This window comes from Phyllopteryx taeniolatus, chromosome 13 (assembly GCF_024500385.1).
Source record: "Phyllopteryx taeniolatus isolate TA_2022b chromosome 13, UOR_Ptae_1.2, whole genome shotgun sequence".
In the NCBI taxonomy this organism is placed as follows: Eukaryota; Metazoa; Chordata; class Actinopteri; order Syngnathiformes; family Syngnathidae; genus Phyllopteryx; species Phyllopteryx taeniolatus.
In genome coordinates this window covers 21,551,107-21,563,008 of record NC_084514.1, presented here as the reverse complement: position 1 = coordinate 21,563,008, position 11,902 = coordinate 21,551,107, and the positions used below count along the sequence as shown (strand labels likewise).

The 11,902-nt window shown below is 39.1% G+C and overlaps 1 protein-coding gene across 1 annotated transcript in view; it reads right to left on the bottom strand.

The window, feature by feature from the left end:
• Positions 1-201: 201 nt before the first annotated feature.
• kiaa1109 (KIAA1109 ortholog) overlaps positions 202-11,902 on the bottom strand; it is a 156,593-nt gene continuing 144,892 nt past the window's right edge. The window contains exons 84-91 of the mRNA XM_061795581.1: positions 11,112-11,301; positions 10,797-11,014; positions 9,217-9,468; positions 8,936-9,139; positions 8,389-8,583; positions 2,648-2,782; positions 1,937-2,102; positions 202-1,064 (exon numbers count right to left, since the gene is read on the bottom strand). Coding sequence (XP_061651565.1) covers positions 848-1,064; positions 1,937-2,102; positions 2,648-2,782; positions 8,389-8,583; positions 8,936-9,139; positions 9,217-9,468; positions 10,797-11,014; positions 11,112-11,301 — 1,577 coding nt within the window. The 3' untranslated portion in view covers positions 202-847. The remainder of the gene's footprint in view (positions 1,065-1,936; positions 2,103-2,647; positions 2,783-8,388; positions 8,584-8,935; positions 9,140-9,216; positions 9,469-10,796; positions 11,015-11,111; positions 11,302-11,902) is intronic.

The following is an 11,902-nucleotide window of genomic DNA, read 5'->3' as shown; positions in this document are numbered from 1 at the left end:
TGAAGTGGAGGCTTTTTGTCGCCAAATCAAAGATAACCTTGTGGACAACATCAGGCTTTTTCATTGTTTTGTTTACCGGCTGTGACGTCTTTTATTACAAAAAAACAAAAAACAAAACAAAAAACTAATTAAAATTCAGTAACGGTACTAGTTATGGAATTGAGAGTATTTTAAAGATAAATGCAGGACATTTATATAAAATCCAGTGGCATTATTTTATTAAGTTAGGAAATCAACACATTTACGAAATTTCATTATATACACCAACTAAACAAAAACAAGCTTGACCCATCAAGCTAATTCATGTTACAAGATTTCCATTCCACATATCCATAAATAATCATAATAAGAGATTCATGATGTCCTCATGACAGATCATGCCCCAAATCTCCCAGTGTGCATTTGTTCACATCAAGGGGAAAAAAAAAATATATATATCGGAACTATTAAATACATCATAAAATACATAAAGTAAAGCATCATTTACCATGTGTTCCATGGGAAACAAAGAAAAGGCAATGTTTAAGAAATCATTTCTCATTAAATATTGGAAAGCCTTCAAAAAAAAGATTCAAGCGAGGTCATTTACAACATGTAAAAGAGGCAGGGTTGGAACCATTAAAGCAATCAAAGTATACTACGCTAATTGCTACTCTTTTCAAACTATACACATGATATCAATGCAAAAGCCTCAGTCAGAGCTGCTAGCGGTGGCGCACACCGCAGTAAACAGCCATGCTGAAATTCACAAGGCGGGCCAAGTAAAGATCAGTCGGAAAACAGTGTAAAAACAGCGATCCAGTGTTGGCGTTCGACGTTGCCCAGTAGTGTTGTACTGTCCTCAGCGCTAGTGCTCCTCCTTCTCTCTGCCTTTCTTGTCCTTCTCATCTTGTAGGGCGGTGCCCAGCTTCTTGATGAGCATTGACAGCACCTTGTCCAGCGGGTCCATCACGCCCCTCTGGAGCCACTTGGGAATTGTAGTCCTGGCGTGGTGGAAGCCCAGTTTTTGTAAGATGTAGTCCACTCCCACTGGATCAATCTTACGGCCTGTCCACGAAATGAGCCTGAAGACAGTGTTGTCAGTGTTTAGATTAGTAATTGAATACATTTGAATAATGTGCCAAGGTCAATTTTCAATACCATGCGTAAATTCAGTTAAAGAATTTGTTTTGGGAGTCATGCATCTCCACTGATTACAGTACAGTCGCATCCCCCCCCCCCCCTCCCAAAATTTGAATATCATAAAACGCTTAACTTTTGTCACTCACTCGTGTCACTCAGAAAGTGAACCCATATATTATTTTATTTTATACAGCGTGAAAAAATGTCACGCCTTTATTTCTTTCCAAATTGATAACTAGATAACGAAAATTCAATGTCTAAAGGAAAGCAAATTTCACAATAAGGACATTAAAAAAAGTATATTTGAAACAGAAATTTCAGCCTTCTGAAAAGTATGTTCATTTATATGCACTGCCCCCTGCTCCAGTGTGTTCCACTAACATGGGCATGTGTTCACTGTGATGGGTTAAATGCAGAGAACACATTTCGTGTGCATGCATGCATGTTCATGGCAATAAAAGGTGATTCTTCTTCTTCTTCTTCTGACTATTGTGCAGGTCTGATTTGCAACTAGAGGAAACGTTTGGTTGAGGTTATTCCTGCCAAAGGAGGCTCAACCCATTATTAAATTAAAGGTTAACCTACTTTTTACACCCAGCATTGTGACATTTGCATAGTGTGCAATAAAAACAACATGTAATTGCTTGAGTGGCATTAGTTTAAGTGTTTATTGTTGTGACTTGTATGAAGATTAGATCAAATTTTTGTGCGAATTTATTCAGTAATCCAGGTCCTTACAAAGGGTTCACATACCTTTTGTCACAACTGTATGTGACCACCACATGTAAGCAAAAACAGATGAAGCCCAGCTGACCTGAGAGTGGGCTCCAAGTGCCAGGTGTTGCACATGAACTCCCTCCAGTCCACTGTGGTGTAGTTGATGCTGTCGTCTTTGTCCTTGCCTGCGGAGGTGTCATCGTGCACGGCCGTGGGACTCTTCTGGCCTGGCCGAGCCGCAAACATCCGTGGGGCGAAAAGGGCTAAGGGCACAGTGAAGACGACGACAACTGTTCTTTTGCACTTTCACTGACCTAATGTTCTCTTCCAACAAACATTCTCTTTCTATGCTTTGCACGTGAATCGAAAACATTTTGGATGTGGTAAAGCGCCATTTACCGTTTTGCCTCAAAAGGCATGAACAGCTTTTCCACTCACCTTTTTTCTTTTCAGCTACATAATCAACATTCAATGCACATTGAAGTTAATTAATAGTGATGATAATTTGGCCTTGGAGACAAAGACAAACTGATCAAAACGTATACTAAGTTTCTCTTTCTAATGTCCCTGCTGTGTGAGAAAATAACACTTGGCTGCCCCATTTTCACATGTAACACGTGCACACCCCTATTAACGGGGAAATGTGTGCGGTGCTACATGTTGTTACCTAATGACTCGTTTTACTGAGGAGAAGACAACACCTTTTCGGAAACCATCGATAGGCAATTAGCACTCTTGATGAGTTTAATTTAGTTTGTTGACTCATGGATGTTGTGGATTTGACTGAGGAAACAAGAAGACCACAAACCTTTCTCTTTCTCTTTCAGGTAGGCAGACACCATGTCGTGAAGGAACATGATGAGCTCGGCGTCCATGGTCACACAGATGTGGTCTGTGAATTCTGTCACCACGCTACACTCTACCTTTGGTTTGCTGTTGGAATCTGGGAATATAAAAAAAAAAATAAAAAAAAAAAATATATATATATATATATATATCTGAAATTAGTCACATCGTCTTTCTTAGCAATGGATCTGACCTTTAACTTAAGTAGTAACAACACATCAGGTCACAAGAACGAATAGAGGGATCAAAACTGTGAAGCCTCTGTTCCGGCATTCTGGTTCACCTGCGATTTGCTCACATTTCGAAAAAATTATTTATAGTAATCTTGTCTGCCGCACACCAGGATTTGTTTGTGTGCATTCACGCCTGCACAAATGGTCTAGAGTCGAGACCAAGGAGGAAACAAACTCTGGTTCATTAAAAGCAGACCAAACGTGGCAGGTGTGAATACACCCTAAAAATAAGTCAACGACTATTAACATTAAAGGGATACCGCAAACCGTAAATGACATGGCCAGAAATATTGTATGCACACAATTGTTAGTATCAAGCTGTTGCTTTAATAAAAGTGTTCAAATATACCAACATGTGATTGATGGTACTTTTCATCCTTGTACTCGGTGTTCTTATAAACAATCATATAGTGCCTAAAATTCTCTCGAGACCTGAAGGGGTCACGTGTCAGAAAGATTATTTTTCCTGTGTGAAAAACCTTGTTCCCGTGCCACCTGGATGGTATGGTAATAAACACAAACATAAACCCTGCAAGTTTCATACGAAGTGCACGGAACACTTCCTAATTTAAAATTCAAAACAGGTATATATTTTATTGTCTGTGTAGATTCTCAGTCATTCAGGTCATGCACAAAAAAAAAATCAGTTGCGCACAAAATCACGGTTAAAAGAACAAAACCAACAAAACATGAATTTCACAAAAAATAAAAATTCAATTCAATGAAAATTTACGGTAAGTAAACAAAGTGTGTTCCTTTTCTTTATGTTATTTCTACAATCCTCAAAAAGGCTGAATTACTGTTACATGACATTATATTGTAATAGAAAATACTTGGAATACTAGAGTATTTTAAAAGTAAGTACTTTTGTACTTCACTATGCTTACCTGTAGTTGTAGCAGCTCGTGGTTTTGAGTCTCAACATAGACAAGGTCTCGCCACACGCCTGACCCAGGCTAAGGGATCCAATGAGTTCGTTCTGGACTTACTTTTGGGACGAGGCTCTACCTCTCTGAGGCTGAGATGGACAATACTGACAGACTAAAAATAATATGAATGTCTTATAGTAGAATGTAAAATGTACATGCGTATCCTTTTTGTCCGACTACTGAAGAGAGTTAGAAGCCGAGGCGAGAGTACAGGTAAGTCCAGGTCATACAGTGGGTACAGAAAGTATTCAGACCCTTTAGATTCTTCATTCTTTATATATTGCAGCCATTTGCTAAAATCATTTAAGTCCCCCCCCCCCCCCCCCCCCCTCATTAACGTACACACAGCACCCCATGTTGACAGAAAAAATGGAATTTTTGTAGATTTATTAAAAAAGAAAAACTGAAATATCACACAGCCATAAGTATTCAGACACTCATATTTAACTCGGGTGCTGTCCATTTCTTCTGATCATCCTTGAGATGGTTCTACACCTTCAATGGAGTCTAGCTGCGTTTGATTATACTCATTGGACTCGATTAGGAAAGCCACACACCTATCTATATAAGCTCACACTGCATGTCAGGGAGAGAATTGTGGCAAGACGCAGATCTGGCTATGGCTAAGGATACAAAACAATTTCTGCTGCACTTAAGGTTCCTAAGAGCACAGTGGCCTCCATAATCCTTAAATGGAAAACGTTTGGGACGACCAGAATCCTTCCTAGAGCAATCGGGGGAGGACAGCCTTGGTGGGAGAGGTAAAGAAGAACCCAAAGATCACTGTGGCTGAACTCCAGAGATGCAGTCGGGAGATGGGAGAAAGTTCTAGAAAGTCAACCATCACTGCAGCCCTCCAGCAGTCGGGGCTTTATGGCAGAGTGGCCCGACGGAAGCATCTCCTCAGTGCAAGACATGAAACCCACTGTAAGAACTGTAAATTTCAAGTTTAGGATGAAAGTATGTAAGAGTGCATGTGAGTGTGTCTCGGCAGAACAAGAGGTCATGAGATTTTACACATGTGGAGACCATTGTCTGAGCCCTCATACATAAGCTTCCTGAATTCCAAGGCCTGCACCCTTCCCCAACATACACAAGTAACAGCCAATATAAGTCGAAGTTACTTCAAAAACCTGCTAAGGCTACTTATGCCATTAACTATATTTTTAATGCATTATCAGCATCAATAGCATGTAGGTTAATACAGTACTTATAAATAGTCCATTTAGACTTAACCTAAGTGGGGCAGCCAGTCTCAGAACGAGGATAGGGCGATATGGTCAAAAAGTTGTATTATGGTAGGAGGCGAATTTTCCAGATGTTTTCTATGAAAAATAAATAAAATAAAACTCAATCAGTATTTAACAGTTTACCTTTAGTTTTCAACACAGACTGTAAAGCAACAAATGAGTGGTTAAATCCTCATATTTATTAATGCAATTAGTACACATATGCTGACTTACTATCATCCATTATTCGAGGTTTTTTTTTTTTCTCCACACCTGACCATTTAAAATCAGTATTTTATAATTGACAATTGCAAAAATAAGACTTCCATGTTTCCTGCATCTCCGGAGTATTAACAACACATCTGTTACATCACAGGCATTTAACAACAAATGCTAATTTTTTCATTTTAAGAAAAAAGATTTGTGGTATTAGGAATAATGCAATTATTACGCATTTGCTGACTTACTAACATCCACAATTGAAGTTTTTTATATTTCCACCTTGACTTTAAAAACAATATCGGTATTTTCTGCAGTCTATTGTTTATTGTTTTTGACATACATACAACTAATGTACATTGTGGATGTGCATGCTCAGCTGTAAGCCATTTACTGCATTCTTAAGTGTACAACAATGCTCGTAAACATTTAAAATATTAATAAAGTCTTTAGGCATCATAGTTTTCGGTGTATTTTTGGTTTAAGCTATCAATACATTGATGCCTTGAAAGATGAATGTTCTGACTTTGACATACGAACCGTTGTTAGAGCTATTTTACGGAATGACTTATGCCCAAAATTTTTTTTATATGACGACATGATGATGACAGTGATTACAACAACTAGTGGTTCGGCACATACTAAACAATTCTTTATTAAAAAAAAAAAAAAAAAAAGGCTTCAAGATTTTCATTATCACTCAGTTGAAGTTTACTGTGACACTAAACATAAAACAAGACAGAATTACATGAGTACTTAAAACAACTTAACAGCTTTGTCTTACGAAAGACGCTGAGGTTATTGCTGTCATAATAATTAACTTTTGAAGTACTTATTTGTAAAACTACTTTTTACTTCGATTTGAGTCATATTATCTTAAGTATCATCATCATCCTACATCAGTAGCCTACTTTTTTTTTTTTTTTGAATACTCAACCTATCTCTGCACATAGACATTCCATAAATTACGAGAAAACAGACAGGACATTATACACTACAGGCGACAAAGGGTAACTACTCGCGTTAAGGAGTAAAAAATCCAAGTCAGCAACTCAGCATCCCCGCCTATTACAAATCACACCACGAGCCACTATGATGATCCAACAGTTACAGTATTAATGTATAGTTTTATTTATTTATTTTATTTTACCATTTAGTTTATTTGTGAAGTTTAAAGAACCCTATGGTTTGAGTTGAGTTTGTAATTATTGTTGGGTTAATTATCATATACAACCCCCTTCCAGCTTTTATTTCGTGGTCTTTACATCCAGATGTTAAACTACTAAGGACGGAGCACCTTTTGTTTGAAGCCACCCACTTTTCAAGTGAGCAAAGGTATTGGAATGTGACTGATGGGCATTTCTAGTTGTTCAGGTGTTGCCTTTTAGATTGAGTGCTTAAAAATTAGATAGATCTTGTTTTTCGCTTTGGGTTTCACCTGTGAAAACTGTATTTGCTGTTAAGCAAACATGAAGACCAGAGAGCGGTCTATGGGAGAAAAGCAAACCATTTTGAAGCTGAGAGAAGAGGGAAAATTGATCAGTGCTATTGCACAAACATTGGGCATAGCCAATATGATTTAGAATGTCCTGGAAAAAAAAAAGAAATTACTGGTGTACTGAGCAACAGACATAGAACAGGTCGGCCAAGAGTATCAACAGTAGTTGATGACAGATACATTGTGAGAGCTGTGAAGAAACACCCAAAGACAACACACAGTGACATCACTGCCAACCTCCACAGGGCAGGGGTGAAGGTATCACAATCCACTATTCGAAGAAGACTTCAACATAAGAAATTTACAGGCCATACCACAAGATGCAAACCACCCATCAGCAAAAAGAATCGGAAGGCCAGATTGGAATTTGGAAAGTAGTACAGAGATGAGCCATAAAAGTTTTGGAACAAAGTTTTATGGACTGATGAGACCAAGATTAACCTCCACCAAAGTGATGGAAAGGCCAAAGTATGGAGAAAGAAAGGCTCTGTTTATGATACAAAACACACAAGCTCATCTGTGAAACATGGTGGAGGTAATGTCACGGCTTGGTCTTGCATGGCTGCTTCTGGAACAGGCTCACTATTCTTTATTGATGATGTAACTGATGGTAGCAGCAGAATGAATTCTGAAGTCGACAAAACAATTTTGTCTGGCAGTTTACAGAAAAATGCATCCAAACTAATCGGGGAAAAGCTTCATCATGCAACCTGACAATGTCCCAAAACACACTGACAACACAACAAAGGACTTCATCAGGGGGAAAAAGTGGAAGGTCTTAGTCTGGCCAAGTCAATCACTGGACCTTAAACAAAAAGAGCATGCATTTTGCCTCCTGAACAGGAGACTAAAGGGAGAACCCCCTAGAAACAAACAAGAACTGAAAGAGGCTGCAGTAATGGCCTGGAAAAGCATTTCAAATGAACAATGCAACAGTCAGGTGAAGTCAATGGGTCGCAGGCTTGATGCAGTTTTTGCAAGTAAGGGTTATGCCACCAAATATTAAATGTTATTCACTTTAAGGTAATTTAATAATGTCTGTTCCAATTCTTTTGCTCACTTGAAAAGTGGCTTCAAACAAAAGGTGCTCTGTCCTGACTTGTTTAACACATCTAGATGTAAATACCATGAAATAAAAGCTGGAATTCTGAACTTTTGCCTCATATTCATCGTTTGATCTGAAACCCAAATAACTTCAGTATACAACAAAAACAAAGGAATTGACATTGCCGTTCCAATACTTTTGAAGGGGACCGTATGTCAAAGGAAATTCAGAGGAAATATCGGAACTGTATCCTCATCACACAGCGTTGGGATGTTGAGTAAGTGAAAGCAATTCACCCTGCCATCCTGACGTGAGTTGTTGAAGCAATGTATTAGGTATCTTCATTCATCTGTCATGTTGAAATAATGTAGTGTTATATATCGTAATGTAGTGAGCGGAATAATTGCATCAGGAGTAATGTATATGAAATTGTGTAGATACACATTGAAAGTAATGCCTTTGGGGTTTTCCATTGTACTTCTAACAGACAGTCTGCTCTACTAAATTAAACGGCCTGATTAATTACAGTAGTTTTGAAAATGCACCCCACCTGACAGAGAAGGCTCATCAGGATCTTGTACATGGATGGACTTGAAGTCCAGTTGCATTCTGGGAAGGGCAAAGATGGTCTCAGTCTCGTGGTTGTAGCTGGAGTTGCTGCGGAAGCTGCTCAGCAGACTGGAGCTCTTGGCAGCAGCTCCACTTTCTGGGTTGTTGGCTTCCACATTCCTTAGCAAGTTCAACTCTGAAGAGAGTGATATATATATATATATAAAGTCAGAACTCCTTTGAGCTTAAGGTCAAGCTTTTCTAACACGGCTATTTTGCATTAGAGATAGCCTGCTTCAAGGAAGACTGAAAGTCTCTCTTTCTAGGGGGAATCATTACCATCAGCACTGTGTGAAGTAAAGCGTTGCAAAAATGTTAAAAGACTGCACTAAGATGCCGTATCGTTAGGTAATACTTCAGTTAAATTTACGTTCCTCGAATTGTTCAATGAATTCAACAATGTTAATGTTCAGTTACTGAATATACTGTATGTTGCTGTTTTTTTCCCCCATTTTATCACAGATCATTATCAAAAAACAACAAGTCACCTTCATTCCTCATGGCAGTGACATAGTTAAACCATTCTTTAACTGTGGCGACACCATGTGGAGGGTTTTCGTGCCTCCGCCGGGTTATCTTGGTTATGGTGGCCATCGGACTTTCCAGTGCACCACATGGTTTGGTCACCATTGTGTTATGACCGAGATGGAAGTCCAGTGTCTGCACAATGTATGTGGAATCATCCTTGGAACCTGTTTTAGAAAACAGATTATAGCACCACACAGCACTTTGCATAATAGAGGCAGGTGAAATGAATGCTTTCTCTCACCATCCTCCAATATTTTCTGTGCCTCTGTCCAGAAGGCGATATTGGGCTCTTCCAGGTGGAAGAGAGCCCACGACTTGGAGCGGAAGTTGGGCCCGTGGAAGCAGGCCAGGGTCATGTGATTGCCATGGAGGCTCATTGAGCCACCCAACTGCACAGCATCCTCAGGCAGAGGCATCTGGAAGAGGGATATGTGGCAACCTGCAATTACCTTCAGCACCCCGGGCCAGTGACGGTGATGTGCTGCATCCATGTCTGCATGAAAAAGAATTATGGGGCACAAAGTGAAGAGAAAATAGTTGATTATTATTAACACTCTTTTCTAGCCACTCTTTTTTTATTTGCTCTTAATTGAAAAAAGAAAAAAAACCAGACAGCACCTAATTGTATAACCACCTTTGTCAACGATTGTGTCTTCTCTACTACGCAGAACATGCTTGGCTTGGCTCAGTCCTCCTCGCTCCAGGTTATGGCAGTAATTTTTCCATTTCAAAATAGTAACACAGGAAACTGAAAATCATGCCGCATTGAACACCTCAGTCAGAACCCGCTGACAAACTAAGGAGAACACTATGGAATCAGAATTGTGCCAAAAAGATTAATTTTTTTAAATCGCAAACGCGATGACGATTTTGCACTTACGTTTTAGTTTTTTTACGCTTTCGTTGTTTTAGTTTTTTTCGCTGACTTTTGGCACAAACCTCTCAGGTGGGTGGGCTTTATGAGGAATGCGTCCTCATTGGCTAATTTGTTTTGAGTGACAGCTAATGCCTCCGGATGTGATTTTTTGTTTTGTTTGCGTTACACTGAGCAGCAGATTCAACGTTAAGAATGCAAGATTCGATTTTCGATCACCTTAACGAAGTGTATCTATCGTATAGGTTGTCAATGCTGTACTAGGAAGAAGTGATGTAACATTATGCTAGTAACATGTTTTCTAACACGTGCACAGCCACAGTTTATCAACAATTTAGCAGCTAAATATTGTTAGCTATATTGCTAACATCAGCTACCATACTGACTCGTCCGTGCGGTACACTATATGGCCATTGGCCACATTTCTTTATCATCTTATGATGATTACATTACTAAATAAAATTCGACACTTACAATCAGTACGTGTTAAAGACAGAATTAGCCTAAAAGGGAAGCACAAGCACATTGTAGAATTGGTAAATGTAGTGTAGTGTTCAAAAAATATTTTTGATTTGACCTATATCGGGATTAGGGGGTAGGGAACAAGTGCATGTTTCCGAACACAGCCAATGTTATGGTGATGAATGAGAATCTCCTCAACCAATGAATGATCAGCAGTGGTTTATAGCACACCTTATGGTTGCCCTCAGTTCCCTCTGGAATAAAACCTCTCCTTTCGGTTGCCAACAGCCACAAGTTGAAAAGAAAATACAGGCGAGTGTTCGAGTTAAGCTACATCTATCCAACTGTGCTGTGGAAAAGGTGCATATCTAAAAAAGGTTTTAGTGAATAATTGAAATGTGTTACTTATAAAACCCTTCTGGTGACCAGCAGGACTAAGCACGTGCTGAGTGTATAGCTTAGTACAGGCTAAAGGGCATACTTACACAGCTCTGCTGCTCCTTTCTCTACGTTGATGACTGGGGTTTTCGGAGGCAGGTAGGGGCCGGGTCCCCACGTGGAGAGGGCCCGCTTACTGGTGTCGAATTGCTGAGTGAAAAACTCCTGGAGCTTCATGCCGATCTTGATTAGGTCCGGTGTGGTAGACCGTGAAATTATCACTTGGAATATGTCCCACTGCAAGTCTCCATGGACAAAGATCTCACTGAATGGACGGGACGGAGGGAGGGTTTGTTACTACCGTGTTGTATTTAATCAAGTGCATAGCTGATTAGTTGGATTTTTACAATAAAACGTCATACCTTTTCTCAGATATGCTGGAATCAACACTGCACAGGTTGACCTTCCATTCATCTTGGAGCTGCAGGTCAGCATTGCTAAAAATCCCCATCAGGATGCTTGAGCCCATGTAATCAACCCGTGCCTCGGTGGACCCCATGGTGACCTGGATCTTATGACTTGGTTGCTGGTTTGGGTGCTCAGAGATGTGTGCTAGGAAACAATCAACCAATATAAAGTATTTTTTATCTTCCGGTAAAACTGGAAAAAAAATGGAAGTTTTAATTAAGAATATGTAGAGAGGTGCAGAAAAATGCTGAAAAAGAAAGTGTTAGAGTAAAACCTATTTGCTCAAATAGTCGCCCTGGGCTTCATTTGTAATTGCAGAGTGTACCAGGCATAGAGTGTGCTATTTGTACAAATTAATTTTTTATACAGCTGAATTTTTTTATTCCCCACACACTATACTGTACTATTAAAAAATAATGTCACTGTCAAGCGCAAACCTATTATATCAAAATTTTGTGAATTTCATATTTTTTCCACAAATACATACTTTTGGTTAGTCCCCAGATAGGTCTGTTATTTTTGCAAATTGTTGATCAACCTTAAGTGTGCGAAAATAGGTTTCTCTCTTTGACGATGCAATGTTAATGGCTCAACAAATTAGTTTTTTTTTGTTTTCCTGAAAAGTGACAGTTTTTGCCCAACCCTTGTGATATGTACAGTGGGTACGGAAAGTATTCAGACCCCTTAAATTTTTCACTCTTTGTTATATTGTAGCCATTTGCTAAAATAATTTAAGTTCATTTTC